Source organism: Saimiri boliviensis, chromosome 2 (genome assembly GCF_048565385.1).
Source record: "Saimiri boliviensis isolate mSaiBol1 chromosome 2, mSaiBol1.pri, whole genome shotgun sequence".
Lineage (NCBI taxonomy): Eukaryota > Metazoa > Chordata > Mammalia > Primates > Cebidae > Saimiri > Saimiri boliviensis.
The window spans coordinates 221,829,687-221,848,399 of NC_133450.1; the positions used below are offsets into that span (position 1 = coordinate 221,829,687).

Genomic DNA, 18,713 nt, shown 5'->3' on the forward strand with positions numbered 1-18,713 from the left:
AGGGCTCCTCCCCTCATAGGCAGACAGATACATAACACGTCAGGTGATGGGTCCCAGCAAGAAAATAAAAACAGGCCGGGCGCGGTGTCTCACGCCTGTAATCCCAGCACTTTGGGAGGCCGAGGCAGGCAGATCACGAGATCAGATCAAGATCGTCCAGGCCAACATGGTGGAAACCCCATCTCTGCTAAAAATACAAAAAATTAGCCGCCCGTGGCGGCGTGCGCCTGTAGTCCCAGCTACTCGGGAGACTGAGGCAAGAGAATTGCTTGAACCCAGGAGGCGGAAGTTGCAGTGAGTTGAGATCGCGCCACTGCACTCCAGCCTGGGCTCCGTCTCCAAAAACAAACAAAAAAACGAAACCGTAGTTGTGCTCAGCTCTTCGCAGTTATGGGAGGGCTGACGCACAGTGCTCTTTCTTTTTTTCTTTTCTTTCTTTCTTTTTTTTTTTTTTTTTAGACGGAGTTTCGCTCTTGTTATCCAGACTGGAGTGCAATGGCGCGATCTCGGCTCACCGCAACCTCCGCCTCCTGGGTTCAGGCAATTCTCCTGCCTCAGCCTCCTGAGTAACTGGGATTACAGGCATGCACCACCATGCCCAGCTAGTTTTTTGTATTTTTAGTAGAGATGGGGTTTCACCATGTTGACCAGGATGGTCTCGATCTCTTGACCTCTTGATCTACCCGCCTCGGCCTCCTAAAGTGCTGGGATTACAGGCTTGAGCCACCGCGCCCGGCAGTGCTCTTTCCATCCTCACCAAAGCCCCGCGATACGGGAAAGGGAAGAATTTCGTCCCTGTTTCATAGCGGGAAGTGGGAAAGAGAGCTTAGTGGGAAAACTTGACTCCATGTGGGGTCGGCCTGATTCCAACCCTGGTGTTTAGTGTAAGACACAGGTGGCCAGAACTGAAGACGCCTTGACTCCAGCTCTCAGAGAGGCGGTGTCTAGCAGGGGAGACCTGGCACTTTTGCAAACAACTCACAACAGGGAGGAGAGTGGCGACGGTGTGAGGATGCTGCGGGAAGTCAGGGGGGTAGTGTTTGAAAATGGGCGCTTCGAGAGTGGGAAGGATTTGTCTTTGTGGAGAACAGCAGGAGTAGAGGATCCTGAGAAGACGGCTCAGCCCCCAAAAAAATACAAAAAATAAAGGGGAAAAAAAAAAAAGACGGCTCAGCCTGCTTCGGCTTCCTTTCCGAAAGCCCCTTAAAGGCCTGACTGCTGCGCTTTAGCCCCTTTAAGCGTGGCCCCGCCCCACCCAGCCGTCCCGGTCACCCTAATCTGAATGGCCAATAGCAGAAGAGAAGAGACCACTTTCGCGCTTCAACCGCACTAGGGGGCGGGGAAGAGGGCGGGAGAGGCAGGATCAACTCGGTCACATCACCCTCCTCATTGGCCAGAGGCTGCACCGGTCCTGAGCGACTCAGTGATGCTCATTGGCCAGAGAAGGGTAGGCCTGGCGCGAGGCCACGCCCCCTGACGGCCTTGGTTTGGTTGCGCAGCCGCGGGGGAAGGAGACGCTGTCCTTCCGCAGCGATGGGATCCCGGGTGAGTAGCGGCCCGGGCTGAGCCCCCCTAGGAAGGCGGGCAGCGCGGCAGGGCCGGGGACTGAGGCTTGCACGGAGGACCGAGTAGGCGCTGGTGTCCGGGCCCAACTGGACCGGGAGGGTGCGCGGTTGGAATGAGTGGGTACCCCGAACTGGGGAAGGTGCGAGAGGGCGCCTTGCTTGGGAATGGGACGAGAAGGTACTTGGGTCACGGAGACGATGCCCGGGCCTGGAACGTGGCGGGGATTGGAGCAGGCGTACAGGTACCCGAACCCGGGCGGGGAAAGCACGCGGGATGGAAGGAGCAGGTGTGCGGGCCATGAGCGGCGCCAGAGCGTACCTGGGTGAGTTTCAGGGATGTTCCGCGATGGGAGGCAAGAGGAGAAGGGGTTGCCCAAGATGTCTGGGTTGGAATTGAGCAATTTCTGAAGACGGGGATATTGCTCAGGTCCAGCGCGGGGATGCCCAGTGCCCGGCATGGTGGGACTGGTGAGGGGTCCTGCATGAGGTGAATAGAAGACTGGGCAGAGATTGGCTCAAGGGAGTCGGGAACGTTGGTCGGGTCAAGGCGGAATGAGCGAGTGAACAGGCCAGAGTCATTAGTGGGGCAGTCTAGCGCAGGGGTGGAGGTGCATGGGATGATAAGCATAGACACCCAGGCTGAGGGCGTTGTAAGTGCTGTAGTGACGGTGGAACGGGGAGGTGTCCGATTAAGGTTGTAGGGCACGACAGATGGCTGCCCAAGTGAGGCCAGGCCCTGCACAGGAGTCGAAGTGTCCATTTGATAGGGGACATTGCCATGGACTTTTCATGGTAGAGAGGAGGAGGAGGCGTCTCACCTTAGGCCTGGGGGACCGACAGGGTGCCAGGGAGACGGACAGGGTGTGAGTTGACTGGATTTAGATCCATCCCTGAAGTGAATCAGGCTTGGGTGCTGAGGTGTTAACTTGCACCTGCAGACTCTGCCTCCCAGGGGGACAGCAGGGGCCGCTCTGAACTCTCCTGCAAACAGTGGGCCTCAGTCACCCCTGGAGCATGTGTTCAGGCTCATCTTTAATGCCATGTAGGGTTGTCACTTGGGGGCCCAGAAGTCCTACAGGTGTGGCCTGGAAGCGGCATGGCAGTGGTAGCAGGCAGCAGTTGGGGAACACTCCCACAGCCTTGAGATCCCCCAGCTTGGCTGTTTAGTACTCAGTGACCTCAGGTGGCAGCTCCATCTCAGAGCCTCCGTGTTTCCCCAGCCTTGAGATAAACATTGGTCATTGTGAGGGTTCTCAGAGGACTGGACTCAGAGCTTGTGGTGGAAAGTGTGTTCCCAGTCTGGCCTGGAGTAAGGGCTTGGGAAATAGTAGCTGCTGACCCTCGGATGTTCTTGTCTTCCCTCTTTCTGAGACTTGCGCCAGGCTGGGAGTGGGGTGATGGGTAGAGGGACGTGGCTTGCAGTATCAACCTAGGCCCTGACCACTGCAGGTCACGTAGCTCCATTCACAGCTTCCTGGAAGGATGTCTCTCCCCTTGACCACCTAGAAGCTTCCTTAGTCCTAGAGTATCATCCTGCCCACCCTTCCTCTCCCTGCCCCCCACCCCCCCAGCCCTGGAGCAAGACTGACAGGCTCCTCAGTTCCTCCCACTCACTGGGGAGAAGCTGTTTCTTGTGCTGGCCCAGTGACTTTGGCCGCTATCCCAGGGAGACAGGGTCTGCCCTGGCCTGTGTGTCCTTCCGCTTGAGGTCCTGGGAGACCTCGAAGGCATCCTTGGGCTTGGGGGTGGCAGTTGGGGAGGACCCTTCCGGGTCTGGGGTCTGGGCTAGGTGTGATCAAGATACTTATTTCCTGGCCTTTGGAAGGGGCAATGGGGTACCGGGGGTGTGGTGGGGGGGAGTGTCTCCTGAGGTCCAGGGGAAAGCTGCCCAGTACTCTGTGGTCTGCTGGGGCTTGCCACTTCCTGCTCCTTGTCAAATTTAGCAAAAGTTGCACTGAGTACAGAGTCTGACTCTACCATGTACCAGCTGTGTGACTTTGGACTCTTGACTTAGCCTGTTTTTTTTTTTTTTTGAGACAGAGTCTCTCTCTGTAGCCCAGGCTGGAGTGCAGTGGTGTGATCGCAGCTCACTGCAACCTCTGCTTCCTGGGTTCAAGTGATTCTCCTGCCTCAACCTCTCAAGTAGCTGGGATTACAGGTGTGCACCACCACACCTGGTTAGTTTTTGTCTTTTTTTTTTTTTTTTTTTTGAGATGGAGTTTCGCTCTTATTACCCAGGCTAGAGTGCAATGGCGCGATCTCGGCTCACCGCAACCTCCGCCTCTTGGGTTCAGGCAATTCTCCTGCCTCAGCCTCCTGAGTAGCTGGGATTACAGGCACGAGCCACCATGCCCAGCTAATTTTTTGTATTTTTAGTAGAGACGGGGTTTCACCATGTTGACCAGGATGGTCTCGATCTCTCGACCTCGTGATCCACCTGCCTCGGCCTCCCAAAGTGCTGGGATTACAGGCTTGAGCCACCACACCCGGCCTAGTTTTTGTCTTTTATATTTATTTATTTATTTATTTCCTTCCATGGTGCCTTCAGAGAGAGGTTTTTTTCTTTTGTTTTTTATTTTTTTGAGGTGGAGTTTTGCTCTTCTTGCCCAGGCTAGAGTGCAGTGGCGCAATCTTGGCTCACTGCAGCCTCCGCCTCCAGGTTCAAGCGATTATCCTGCCTCAGCCTCTTGAGTAGGCTGGGATTACAGGTGCAGGCCACCTCACCCAGATATTGTTTGTATTTTTAGTAGAGATGGGGTTTCATCATGTTGGCCAGGCTGGTCTCAGACTCCTGACCACAGGTGATCCACCCACCTCGGCCACCCAAACTACCTGGATTACAGGTGTGAGCCACTGCACCTGGCCAATTTTGTATTTTTAGTAGAGATGGGGTTTTTCTGTGTTGGCCAGGCTGATCTTGAACTTCTGACCTCAAGTGATCTGCCTGCCTCAGCCTTCCAAAGTGCTGGGATTACAGGTGTGAGCCACCGTGCCTGGCCTGGAGTAGCTTTTCTTATCCAGGGAGATAGATATTCTGCTGTCTTCAACAGTCCACTGGAAAGAAAACATTTTTTTTTTTTTTGAGACGGAGTTTCGCCCTTGTTACCCAGGCTGGAGTGCAATGGCACGATCTCGGCTCACCGCAACCTCCGCCTCCTGGGCTCAGGCAATTCTCCTGCCTCAGCCTCCTGAGTAGCTGGGATTACAGGCACGTGCCACCATGCCCAGCTAATTTTTTGCACTTTTAGTAGAGACGGGGTTTCACCATGTTGACCAGGATGGTCTCGATCTCTCGACCTCGTGATCCACCCGCCTCGGCCTCCCAAAGTGCTGGGATTACAGGCTTGAGCCACCGCGCCTGGCGAAAACATTCTTGACTTTGTGATGCAACGATTCTTAGTCTGGTGCCTGACATCTTTACTTAGCAAATGGTCCATGGTTTGAAAGAGGTAGAGAAAATGTGGTTTAAAGCCCTGAGTTCAAGAGTGACCTGTTCAGCTCCAGGTTTTGGGTCCTCTCCAGGGCTGGCCGGCCAGAAATGTTCCTGTTCACAGGGTCCCTGGTAGTCGGAGGGTCCGTGGGCGTGGGGCTGCCCCAGGCAGAGGCCTGGGACCTGATTCCAGGCCTGGGGTTCCAGATGCAAGGTTTGCTCCCGCCTCATCCCCCATGGAGCTCTTGTGTACATTTCTGTGTGTTTCTGTGTGCACATTCTCTTGTCTGACTTGGTCATCTGTCTCTTAGCTCTGCGGAGGGGCCCTCTGGTATGTGCGTCCCTGTCCTTCTGGGGTGTGGATGGTGCCCAGGACCCAGCTGGCAACCAGTTGAAGACGTTCTCCTTGGAAGCTCTTGGCCCTGAGGGCTTTGCCGGGGGCATTGGCCCTGCCATGGCGTTCCGGAGGGCTGAGGGCACGTCCATGATCCAGGCCCTGGCCATGACCGTGGCCGAGATCCCCGTGTTCCTCTACACGACGTTTGGGCAGGTGAGGATGGGGTGGGTTGTACTTTTGATCTGTGAAACACTTCAATGCCCAGCCCAGAGCCCCTCCGGGTACAGGAGCGCGGAGTCCTCACTCTTGCTTTCCTAGGTGTGTGGTGTCTCCTCTGGATGGGGTTTGCTGTCTGGGGCTTCAGGCCTATTCGTTACCCTGAGACTATATAAACTCTTTTTTAAAAAAATTAATTTAAAAAATTGTTTTGGCTGGGCACAGTGGCTCATGCCTATAATCCCAGCACTTTGGGGGCTGAGGGGGGCAGATCACCTGTCGTCAGGAGTTCAAGACCAGCCTGACCAATATGATGATACCCTGTCTCTACTAAAAATACAAAAATTACTTGGCCGGGCGCAGTGGCTCAAGCCTGTAATCCCAGCACTTTGGGAGGCCGAGGCGGGTGGATCACGAGGTCGAGAGATCGAGACCATCCCGGTCAACATGGTGAAACCCCGTCTCTACTAAAGATACAAAAAATTAGCTGGGCATGGTGGCACGTGCCTGTAATCCCAGGTACTCAGGAGGCTGAGGCAGGAGAATTGCTTGAACCCAGGAGGCGGAGGTTGTAGTGAGCCGAGATCGCGCCATTGCACTCCAGCCTGGGTAACAAGAGTGAAACTCCGTCTCAAAAAAACAAAAAACAAAAAACAAAAAAAAACAAAAAAAAATCAGCTGGGCATGGTGGCGTGTGCCTGTAATCCCAGCTACTCAGGAGGCTGAGGCAGGAGAATTGCTTGAACCCAGGAGGCGGGGGTTGCGGTGAGCCGAGATCGCGCCATTGCACTCCAGCCTGGGTAACAAGAGTGAAACTCCGATAAAAAAAAAAAAAAAAAAAAAATTACCGGGCGCGGTGGCGCATGCCTGTAATCCCAGCACTTTGGGAGGCTGAGGTGGGCGGATCACCTGAGGTCAGGAGTTCGAGACCAGCCTGACCAATATGGTGAAACCCCATCTTTAAAAATAAATAAAAAATAAAAATAAAAAAATAAAATAAAGTCAGTTATTTTTTAAAAGAAAAAATACAAAAATTATCCAGGCATGGTGCCTGTAGTCTCAGCCAGTTGGGAGGCTGAGGCAGGAAGACTGCTTGAACCTGGGAGGTGGAGGCTGCAGTGAGCCGAGATCATGCCACTGCACTCCAGCCTGGGTGACAGAGTAAGACTTTGTCTCAAAAAAAAAAAAAAAAAAGAAAAAAAATTTTTTTTTTTTTTTTTTTTTTTAATAGAAATGGGGTCTTGCTGTGTTGCCTAGGCTGGTCTTAAACTCCTGGGCTCAAGCCATCCACTCACCTTGGCCTCCCAAAGTGCTGGGATTACAGGCATGAGCCTCTGCACCTGGACCTATATGAACTCTTGACCTCAGTTATTCAGTCTAAAAAAAAAGTCAATAATGCCCTCGCTGACAACTCCCATATTTATGGCTGACTGGGCTCTTGACCCTTCTTTTTTTTTTTTTTGGAGACAGAGTTTCGCTCTTGTTACCCAGGCTGGAGTGCAATGGCGCAATCTCGGCTCACCGAAACCTCTGCCTCCTGGGTTCAGGAGATTCTCCTGCCTCAGCCTCCTGAGTAGCTGGGATTACAGGCACCCGCCACCATGCCCAGCTAATTTTTTGTATTTTTTTTTTTTGAGACAGAGTTTCGCTCTTGTTACCCAGTCTGGAGTGCAATGACGTGATCTTGGCTCACCGCAACCTCCGCCTCCTGGGTTCAGGCAATTCTCCTGCCTCAGCCTCCTGAGTAGCTGGGATTATAGGCACGCGCCACCATGCCCAGCTAATTTTTTGTATTTTTAGTAGAGACGGGGTTTCACCATGTTGACCAGGATGGTCTCGATCTCTCGACCTCGTGATCCACCCGCCTCGGCCTCCCAAAGTGCTGGGATTACAGGCTTGAGCCACCACGCCCGGCCTAATTTTTTGTATTTTTAGTAGAGATGGGGTTTCACCATGTTGACCAGGATGGTCTTGTTCTCTTGACCTCGTGATCCACTCTCCTCGGCTTCCCAAAGTGCTGGGATTACAGGCGTGAGCCACCGCGCCTGGCCTCTTGACCCTTCTTAAAGCTCTGTCCTGTGGGGTACAGTCCCACCTGAGGGGCAGTCCTCCTGGGGTCAGAGGGTGAGGGTGCAGCCGAAGGAAGTGTTCAGATGAGGTGGCGGGTGAGTAAGGGTCATCTCTGAGGGATCGCTAAGAAACAGGCCAGCAAATCTGGGTTTCATGTCTGTCTCTGTCACCTTGAGCACATATCTTCACCTGGACAAGCCTCAGGTTCCTCGTCTGGAAATGATGGGGACTCAGATGGGTGCCCCAGGCTAGGTCCTAGCTTACTCACTGTAGCTAGTGTGATCTTGGGTGCCGGAGCCCAGACGTCACCTCCTCGGCACGGGCATCTTGCCATCTTTTTTTTTTTTGAGACGGAGTTTCACTCTTGTTACCCAGGCTGGAGTGCAATGGCGCGATCTTGGCTCACCGCAACCTCCGCCCCCTGGGTTCAGGCAATTCTCCTGCCTCAGCCTCCTGAGTAGCTGGGATTACAGGCTTGAGCCACCACGCCCGGCCGCATCTTGCCATCTTAATGTCTTTGTGGTCTGTGTTACCGGGAGGCTGGTCAGTTTCCCTGTCTAGGGCAGCTGCCTCTCAGTCACTCCTCTGGGCAGCAGATGTGTATGGAGGGCGGTGTGCGTCCTGTCCCTGAGGTGCCCTGGGGCGGGCCTGTTGCCTTGGACCTTGCCCAGGGAGGTATAACCGGCTGCACCCCCTCTTCCCTGCAGTCTGCATTCTCTCAGCTACGTTTGACGCCAGGCCTGCGGAAAGTCCTCTTTGCCACAGCCCTAGGGACTGTGGCCCTGGCCCTGGCTGCCCACCAGCTGAAGAGGCGACGGAGGAGGAAGAAGCAGGTTGGCCCCGAGATGGGAGGAGAGCAACTGGCCGCGGTGCCTCTCCCCATCCTCATGGCCAGGAAGGTCCCTTCCATGAAGAAAGGTAGGTGTGAGGTGGTGGGCATGGCCTGACCTGGGGTGACATCCTGGGGTCATAGCCCAGCTGGGCCACTCTCTGCCCTGGGATCTTGGGCTAGTGACTCCTGTGTCAGAGCCAAGGTCCCCTCCTCCATGAGTAGGATGACAGTAGCGTTCCTTCCTCCAGTCACTGCAGTGGAGGGTGACGCTGTTGGACGCATGTGCTCTGTCGGTGGTGGTGGTTTTGGTTGTTCTCATTGGCTGGGGACCCTTTGGGAGCACCTGGGTCCAGAGGGGGTCGGGGGTGTGGCTCCTGGGTCCAGAGAGAGATGTTCCACAGGCTGAGGAGCAGGAAGAGCCGTGTGGTTCTTGAACCATGCAGGATTCCTCCCGTCCCCTTCTCTCTTAAAAATTGAGGTTTAAGAGTTGGGCACGGTGGCTCACCCCTGTAATCCCAGCTCTTTGGGAGGCCGAGGTGAGTGAATCACTTGAGTCCAAGAGTTCAAGACCAGCCTGGCCAACATAGTGAAACCCTGTCTCTACTAAAAATACAGAAAAAAAAAAAAAAAAAAAAAAAATGAGGTTTAATTTGCATGCACTAAGATTCAGGCTTTTTAGCATACTGTTGTGTGGTCTTTCACACATGTGGAATCATCTGATCACCACCATGGTTAGGAATCATTCAGCTGGTTGGAAGGTAGTGAGTTCATTCAGTCGATTGCTCAGTCACAGATCACACTCCTCCTTCGACGCTCTTTTTTTTTTTTTTGACGTGGAGTCTCACTCTGCCACCCAGGCTGGAGGGCGATGTCGAGATCTTGGTTCACTGCAACCTCTGCCTCCCAGGTTCAAGTGATTCTCCTGCCTCAGGCTCTCGAGTAACTGGGACTACAGGCATGTGCCACCATGCCTGGCTAATTTTTGTATTTTTAGTAGAGATGGGGTTTCACCATGTTGGCCAAGATGGTCTCGAACTCTTGAGCTCAGGTGATCTGCCTGCCTCGGCCTCCCAAAGTGCTGGGATTACAGGCGTGAACTACTGTGCCCAGCCATCCTTCTACTCTTTTTCCCTGCTTCTCACTGCTATACTTAACTAGTCTTAAAGAAAAAAAACTAAAAAAATATAAAAATTAAAAAAAACTGTTCCGTTACTTTCTAAATGCCTAAATGCCCTGCGTCCTTAGTCAGCCCCCCTCCTACTCCAGCTCTGGTAGTCACTGATCAGCTTTGTGGCTGCTGGTGTGGTTGTAAAAAACTTGTACGGCAGGCTGGGCTCGGTGGCTGAAGCCTGTAATCCCAGCACTTTGGGAGGCTGCGGTGGGCCAATCACCTGAGGTCAGGAGTTCGAGACCAGCCTGGCCAATATGGTGAAATCCCCCACTACCAAAAATACAAAAATTAGTCAGGCTCGGTGTTGCATGCTTGTAATCCCAGCTACTCAGGTGGCTGAGGCAGGAAGATTGCTTGAACCCAGGTAGGGGAAGTTGCAGTGAGTTGAGATCACTCCAGCTTGGGCTATGAACAGAGGCTGTCTCTTTTTTTTTTTTTTTTTTTTTGAGACGGAGTTTCGCTCTTGTTACCCAGGCTGGAGTGCAATGGCGCGATCTCGGCTCACCGCAACCTCCGCCTCCTGGGCTCAGGCAATTCTCCTGCCTCAGCCTCCTGAGTAGCTGGGATTACAGGCACGTGCCACCACGCCCAGCTAGTTTTTTGTATTTTTAGTAGAGACGGAGTTTCACCATGTTGACCAGGATGGTCTCGATCTCTCGACCTCGTGATCCACCCGCCTCGGCCTCCCAAAGTGCTGGGATTACAGGCTTGAGCCACCGCGCCCGGCCGAGACTGTCTCAAAAAAAAAAAAAAAAAGAGAGTCCAGGCACTGTGGCTCATGTCTGTAATCCCAGCACTTTGGGAGGCTAAGGTGGGTGGATCGTCTGAGGTCAGGAGTTCATGACTAGCCTGATCAACATAGTGAAACCCTGTCTCTACTAAAAATACAAAAAATTAGCCGGGCGTGGTAGCGGGTGCCTGTAATTCCAGCTACTTGGGAGGCTGAGGCAGGAGAATCACTTGAACCCGGGAGGTGGAGGTTGCCGTAAACGGAGATTGCACCATTGTACTCCAGCCTGGGCAATAAAAGTGAGACTCCATATCAAAAAAAAAAAAAAAAAAAAAAAAGGCGAAGGCCAGGTGCAGTGGCTCACACCTGTAATCCCAGCACTTTGGGAGGCGAGGGTAGGTGGATTACCTGAGCTCAGGAGTTCAAGACCAGCCTGGCCAATGTGGCAAAACTGTCTCTACTAAAAATACAAAAAAAAATTAGCACAGCATGGCGGTGTGCACCTGTAATCCCAGCTACTAGGGAGGCTGAGGCAGGAGAATCACTTGAAGCTGGGAGGCAGAGGTTGCAGTGAGCCGAGATCATGCCGTTGCACTCCAGCCTGGGCAACAAGAATGAAACTCCGTCTTGAAGGGAAAAAAAAGCGGGGGGATATGGAGACTCACACCTGTAATTCCAGTGCTTTGGGATGCCAAGGTGGGAGGATCATTTGAGTACAGGAGTTTGAGACTATCCTGGGCAACATAGGGAAACCCTGTTTCTCTCTCTTTTTTTTTTTTTTTTGGGACGGAGTTTTGCTCTTGTTACCCCAGGCTGGAGTGCAATGGCGCGATCTCGGCTCACCGCAACCTCCGCCTCCTGGGTTCAGGCAATTCTCCTGCCTCAGCCTCCCGAGTAGCTGGGATTACAGGCACGCGCCACCATGCCCAGCTAGTTTTTTGTATTTTTGGTAGGACGGGGTTTCACTATGTTGACCAGGATGGTCTCGATCTCTTGACCTTATGATCCGCCTGCCTCGGCCTCCCAAAGTGCTGGGATTACAGACGTGAGCCACCGCGCCTGGCCCCTTTTTTTTTTTTTTTAAAGACGGGGTTTCACCATGTTGATCAGGCTGGTCTCGAACTCCTGACCTCGTGATCCACCCACCTCGGCCTCCCAAAGTGCTGGGATTACAGGCATGAGCCACCATGCCCGGCATGTTTCTCTAAACAATTTATTTTTTATTTTTTAATTTCTTTTTTCCCAAACTGGATATGATCTAAATAATTTTTTTTTAAAAGAGAAAGAAACAAAAGTTGGCCAGGTGTGGTGGCTCATACCTGTAATTCCAGCACTTTGGGAGGCAGGAGGATTCTTTGAGGCCAGGAGTTCAAGACCAGCCTGGACAACATAGAGAGGTCCTGTTTCTATTAAAAAAAATAAATAAATAAGAAAAAGCAAAAGCCTCCTTCTGTGAAAATAAATTTGAATTGTGTATTATTGTTGCAAAAGGAAAGTATTATCTTTAGAATTGGAAAAAAAGCGGCTGGGCGTGGTGGCTCACGCCTGTAGTCCCAGCACTTTGGGAGGGCACGGTGGGCGGATCATGAGGTCAAGAGATCGAGACCATCCTGGCCAACTTGGTGAAACTCCATCTCTACTAAAAATACAAAAATTAGCCAGAGGTGGTGTCACAAGCCTGTAATCCCAGCTACTTGGGAGGCTGAGGGAGGGGAATTGCTTGAACCTGGGATGCAGTGAGCCAAGATTGTGCCTGGTGACAGAGCCAGACTGTCTCAAAAAAGAATTGGAAAAAGAAGTCTTTTTTTTTTTGAGACAGTCTTACTCCATCGCCCAGGCTGGAGTGCAGTGGTGCAATCTTGGCTCACTGCAACCTCCACAACCTCTGCCTCGGTGGTTCAAGCAATTCCCCTACCTCAGCCTCCCAGGTAGCTGGGATTACAGGTGAATGCCACCATGCCTGGCTAATTTTTTTGCGTATTTAGTAGAGACGGGGTTTCATCATGTTAGTCAGGCTGATCTTGAACTCCTGACCTCGTCATCCCCCTGCCTTGGCCTCCCAAAGTGTGAGGATTATAGGTGTGAGTCACCGACCCTGGCCGGAAAAAGAAGTCTTGAGACTAATATAAAAGGGGACCCTGAGAGGCCGAGGCAGCTGAGTTTCCGGTTGTCCTGGGAAGCCTGGCGTCATCTGCACAGCCTTTAGCTTCCATGCACTGTCCCTTTCTGCCGGCTCTTATTTCACTGTATTTTCTCTTCCCTACTTTGCTTACTTCTAAAAAATCTTGACCATGTGTGGTGGCTTGTACCCGTCATCCCAGCACTTTTGGAGACCAAGGCTGGTGGATCACTTGAGCCCAGGAGTTTGAGACCAGCCCGGGTGATATATGGAGGCGCTGTCTCTCCCTCTCTCTCTCTTTTTTTTTTGGAGACAGAGTCTCGCTGTGTCACCTAGACTGGAGTGCAGTGGTGCAATCTCAGCTCACTGTAACCTCTGATTTCCAGGTTCAAGTGATTCTCCTGCCTCAGCCACTCCAGTATCTGAGATTACAGGCGCAAGTCACCACACCTGGCTAATTTTATATTTTTACTCGAGATGGGGGGTTTACTATGTTGGCCAGGCTGGTCTTGAACTCCTGACCTCAAGTGATCTGCCTGCCTTCACATCCCAGAAGTTGGGAGTACAGGCGTGCACCACCATACCCGGCTTTTTTTGTTTTATTTTGTTTGAGACAGAGTCTCACTCTGTCACTTAAGCTGGAGTGCATTGGCACAATCTCAGTTCATTGCAGCCTCTGCTTCCTGTGTTCGAGGATTCTCCTGCCTCAGCCTCCCAAGTGGCTGGGATTACAAGCAGGTGCCACCACACCTATCTAATTTTTTGTATTTTTAGAAGAGATGGGGTTTCACCATGTGGGCCGGGCTGGTTTTGAACTCCTAACCTCATGTGATCTGCCTGCCTCGGCCTCTCAAAGTGCTGGGATAACAGGCATGAGGCACTGCACCCAGCCCTGTCTCTATTTTAAAAAATAACCTTTCATGTGTATTTTATTTAAAAATTTTTATGCCAGGGATGGTGGTTCATGCTTGTTATCCCATCACTGGGAGGCTAAGACAGATGGATCACCTGAGGTTGGGAGTTCGAGACCAGCCTGACCAACATGGAGAAACCCCATGTCTACTAAAAATACAAAACTAGCCAGGTGTGGTGGCGCATGTCTGTTATCCCAGCTACTCGGCGGGAGGCTGAAGCAGGAGAATCGCTTGAACCAGGAGGCAGAAGTTGTGGTGAGCTGAGATTGTACCATTGCACTCCAGCCTGGGCAAGAAGAGCGAAACTGTCTCACAAAAAAACAACTTTTTATTTTTTTTTGAGACAGAGTCTGACCCTGTTGTTGCCCAGGCTGGAGCAACAGAAGAGCGCAGGGCCCTCCTTGTCCTGCTCACGATCACATCCCTGCCACTCCCTGCCACTGGGTACAGGCCCAGGCCCAGGGGAGGAGCCCAGAATCTGCCAGACAAGCTGAGAACGAGGTTCATCTGCTTTTCTGCCTCTTCACTTAGCCTTCTCTGGGCTGCTGATTGAGCGACTGGTTTAGAATTTTCCACCTTCCAAAAGGGATATGAGGCAACAACTTTTAAAAATATGCAAAAGGTGGGGCATGGTGGCTCATGCCTATAATCCTGCACTTTGGGAGGCCAAGGTATTGCTTGAGCCCCAGGAGTTCAAGACCAGCTTGGCTAACATGGCGAAACCCTGTTCTGCTCAGTGCACACCCTCGGGGTCCCGCTGTTACCCTACTTAGAAGGTCAGGACCGGTTCCCAGATGAGGAAGAAGGGGAAGGTGGCCCAGCAGGGGAGCAGCCTGTACAAGGGCCACATAGGATGCCTGTGCGACGCCTGCCCTTCTGCTCCTTGCAGGATACTCTAGCCGGAGAGTCCAGAGCCCCAGCAGCAAGAGCAACGACACCCTGAGCGGCATCTCTTCCATTGAGCCTAGCAAGCACTCGGGCTCTTCCCACAGCGTGGCCTCGGTGAGCAGCAGGTGGTAGGCCAGGGCTCCGGGGCAGACAGGGCCCCAGGACATCAGGCTTACCCCTCCTGAGGACTCTGCCTTAAGCAAGCTTAAGGCAGCTTGGTAGAGTGAAGGGAGGTGGAGATTCATTCATTCACTCATTCACTTACTCTCTCTCACTCCTCTACCCATGAAGGTTTTCAGGGATTGTCCCTAATCACTCACTGTGCCAGGTGTTGGGAGAAAGGTGGGCAGGTGCAGAGGAGAGAAACTGATGGTCTCTTGAGGAGACCCGTTGCTGTGAAAGTGCAGCTTGTTCATTCAGCAGCCACTGCCAAGCACCTGTGTTATACCAGGGACTCTGCCGGGCACTGGGGGTGTGGAGATAAATAAGACACAGGTTGGCTTCTCCTGGGGTGTGGCTTTTGGTTCAGCAAGCAGAGTCCCAACTCGGAGCCAGGCTGGCACAGGGGCAAGCAAGAGCTGGGGGTGCCCAGAGCCCAGTGGGGTGAGTGGCTGCTCGTGTGGATGAGAGGCAGGGCCCTGGCCCAGAATGGGTACTTACTGTGTTCTTGTCCAAGAGGTAGAAGAACCGTGGAGTAGGGGATGGACACACCAGTGAGGAGCAGGCTCAGGGGGGTTCACAGGTTCCTGGGCTGGGTGTTGGTCTGAGGATTCCTTTCTGCTTTGGTGGCTTCTATGAGGCAGCATCGGACACTTGGAGTTTGTGGTTCTAGGCCATTCTGAGGGTGTGGGTGCTGTGGCCAGGGATGAGCTTGGGGTTGGCATTTGGAGGGGGTGTGTAGCTCATGGTCAGGCAGTGGGTGAGGGCTTGAGGGGCCCTGCAGAGGGTCCGGGAAGGCTTCATTCTTTGTTCTTGTACTGATTGGTGCCCAGATGGTGGCAGTGAACTCATCCAGCCCCACAGCTGCGTGCTCGGGACCGTGGGATGCCAGAGGGATGGAGGAGTCTCTGACCACCAGCGATGGCAATGTGGAGAGCCTCTACATGCAAGGTGTGGCCAGGAGGTGCCTGAGCTTCAAGGGCAGGGTGGGTGGCAGGAAAGGTCCCTTCCTAGGAGCCTGGCCAGGCTCGGGTCACTTTGCCCCTCACTATGCTGCCCCAAATCACAATTGGGTGATTTCCAGCCATTTCTGAACAAGGGACAGTGTCTAGGAACAAACCTGGTCTGAAAGAAGGCCTGGAACCTGAGCTGCCCTGGCCACGTGACCCCACCCAGGTCTTGCCCTTCAAGGCCCTCTTGCCTTCTTGATGTTCTGAGTCCCGTCTTGGGTAAGACTGTGCGGGGGTTGACTCTCCCTTCTCGTCTCACCCATGCTCAGGCATGGAGCTGTTCGAGGAGGCTCTACAGAAGTGGGAGCAAGCACTAAGCGTGGGCCAGAGGGGGGACAGCGGCAGCACCCCCACGCCGGGGGATGGCCTTCGGAACCCGGAGACTGTGTCAGAGCCACTATCTGAGGTAGGTGGTCTTCTGTGTCCCCCTGCACCCATGGGAGAAGGTTGGCAGCACAGGAGAGAGGCAGCCACCCTTTGGGAGGCAGACAGGCTCCTGTCCTCTGGGACTGTGGATTTCCCTCTATGAAGATGTTAACAAAACAATTCATGTCACATGCTCAGCATGATGCCTGGTGCTTGGTAAACAGCTGTGCTGAGAATCACACCCCTGTCAACCCCGTGAAGGGCAATGTGCCGTCCTGAAAGACTGGAAGGGAAGACGCTTCTGTTGAGAGTTGGCTGCATTGCCAGACCTTTTTTTTTTTATTGGGACAGAGTATCACACTGTCACCCTGGCTGGAGTGCAGTGGCACGATCTCACCTCACTGCAATCTCCACCTCCTGGGTTCTCCTGCCTCAGCCTCCTGAATATCTGGGATTACAGGTGCCCATGACCACACCCAGCTAATGTTTTGTATTTTTAGTAGAGACGGGGTTTCACCATGTTGGACAGGCTGGTCTCAAACTCCTGACCTTGTGATTCACCTGCCTTGGCCTCCCAAAGTGCTGGGATTACAGGTGTGAGCCACCATGCCCAGCCCTTTTTTTTTTTTTTTTTTTTTTTTTGAGGCGGAGTTTCACTGTTGTTACCCAGGCTGGAGTGCAATGGCGCGATCTCGGCTCACCGCAACCTCCGCCTCCTGGGTTCAGGCAATTCTCCTGCCTCAGCCTCCTGAGTAGCTTGGATTACAGGCACATGCCACCATGCCCAGCTAATCTTTTGTATTTTTAGTAGAGATGGGGTTTCACCATGTTGACCAGGATGGTCTCGATCTCTTGACCTCGTGATCCACCCGCCTCGGCCTCCCAAAGTGCTGGGATTACAGGCTTGAGCCACCGCACCCGGCTGCCCTTTTTTTTTTTAAATTTTTTTTTTTGGGGGCACCACCCAAGTTTTCTACAGTGAATATTTTATTTATTTATTTTTTCTTTTTCCTTTTGTTTTTTTTTTTTTGAGGCGGAGTTTCACTGTTGTTACCCAGGCTGGAGTGCAATGGCGCGATCTCGGCTCACCGCAACCTCCGCCTCCTGGGTTCAGGCAATTCTCCTGCCTCAGCCTCCTGAGTAGCTTGGATTACAGGCACATGCCACCATGCCCAGCTAATTTTTTGTATTTTTAGTAGAGACGGGGTTTCACCATGTTGACCAGGATGGTCTCGATCTCTTGACCTCGTGATCCACCCGCCTTGGCCTCCCAAAGTGCTGGGATTACACACTTGAGCCACCGCGCCCGGCCCTCCTTTTCTTTTTTAATTAGAGACGGGGTTTCAGCATGGTCTCAATCTCTTGACCTCGTGATCCACCCGTCTCGGCCTCCCAAAGTGCTGGGATTACAGGCTTGAGCCACCACACCCGGACTTTTTTTTTGTTTTTAAGATGGAGTCTTGCTCCATCACCCAGGCTGGAGTGCAGTGGCATGATCTCCGCTCACTGCAGCCTCCACCGCCCAGGTTCAAGCAATTCTCCTGTCTCAGCCTCCTGAGTAAGCTGGGACTATAGGCGCACACCACCATGCCTGGCTAATTTTTTTTGTATTTTAGGGATGGGGTTTCACCATGTTGGTCAGGCTGGTCTTGAACTCCTGACCTCACATGACCCACCTGCCTTAGCCTCCCAAAGTGCTGGGATTACAGGCATAACCTACCGTGCCCGACCACTTATGATTTCTTTAATAACATATTATTGGCTCCCCAACCCTCCCACCCCTTTCACCCCCTGGGGAAAAGATATAACATTTTCTTTTCTCTAGCTTAATTTGTTGTGAGGATACAGCATATAATACATAGAACATAGAAAATATGTGCTAATCGACTATGTTCTCAGTAAGACTTCTGCTCAACAGTAGGTTATTAATTAGTAGTTAATAACCTACTAAGAAATCCCTCTACCTTTGGAGGAGTCAAAAGTTCTATGTGGCCAGGCGCGGTGGCTCAAGCCTGTAATCCCAGCACTTTGGGAGGCTGAGGCGGGTGGATCACGAGGTCAAGAGATCGAGACCATCCTGGTCAACAAGGTGAAACCCCATCTCTACTAAAAATACAAAAAATTAGCTGGGCATGGTGGTGCATGCCTGTAATCCCAGCTACTCAGGAGGCAGAGACAGGAGAATTGCCTGAACCCAGGAGGCGGAGGTTGCGGTGAGCCGAGATCGCGCCATTGCACTCCAGCCTGGGTAACAAGAGTGAAACTCCGTCTCAAAAAAAAAAAAAAAAAAAAAAAAAAGAAAGAAAAAAAGTTCTATGTGGGGCAGGCGCCTGTAATCCCAGCACTTTGGGAGGCTGAGGCAGGAGTACTTGAGCCCATAAGTTTGGAACCAGCCCGGGCAACGTGGCAAAACCCCGTCTCTACCAAAAAAAGAAATACAGAAATTAGCTGGGCATGGCGACATATACCTGTAGTCCTACCTGCTATGGAGGCAGAGGCGGGAGGACCACTTGAACTCAGGAGGTTGAGGCTGTGGTTAGATGTGGTTGTGCCACTGCACTGTAGGTTGGGTGATAGAATGAGACCCTCTCTAAAAAAACAAAAAATGTTTTATGTGGATTTTTAACTGTGTGGGCACAGGTACCCTAAGTCCACCATTTTTAAGGGTCGGCTGTACTTTATGTAACCTGGTATATCCAAAATGTGATCATTTCAGCGTGGAATCAACAGAAAAGATTCCTGGGATGGGAACTCAGGAGGTTGAGGCTGTGGTTAGATGTGGTTGTGCCACTGCACTGTAGGTTGGGTGATAGAATGAGACCCTCTCTAAAAAAACAAAAAATGTTTTATGTGGATTTTTAACTGTGTGGGCACAGGTACCCTAAGTCCACCATTTTTAAGGGTCG

The 18,713-nt window shown here is 52.3% G+C and overlaps 1 protein-coding gene across 2 annotated transcripts in view; it reads left to right on the forward strand.

Annotated features, from left to right (window-relative positions):
• Window positions 1-1,491: 1,491 nt before the first annotated feature.
• Window positions 1,492-18,713, forward strand: part of MIGA2 (mitoguardin 2) — a 33,786-nt gene continuing 16,564 nt past the window's right edge. The window contains exons 1-6 of one of the 2 annotated variants that reach the window (XM_010350745.3): window positions 1,492-1,545; window positions 5,307-5,545; window positions 8,326-8,536; window positions 14,274-14,386; window positions 15,265-15,382; window positions 15,711-15,847. In XM_010350745.3, coding sequence (XP_010349047.3) covers window positions 5,450-5,545; window positions 8,326-8,536; window positions 14,274-14,386; window positions 15,265-15,382; window positions 15,711-15,847 — 675 coding nt within the window. In that variant the 5' untranslated portion in view covers window positions 1,492-1,545; window positions 5,307-5,449. Of the gene's footprint in view, window positions 1,546-1,581; window positions 1,889-5,306; window positions 5,546-8,325; window positions 8,537-14,273; window positions 14,387-15,264; window positions 15,383-15,710; window positions 15,848-18,713 lie in introns of those variants that run through there. The other variant, XM_074395450.1, reaches the window with a different exon arrangement.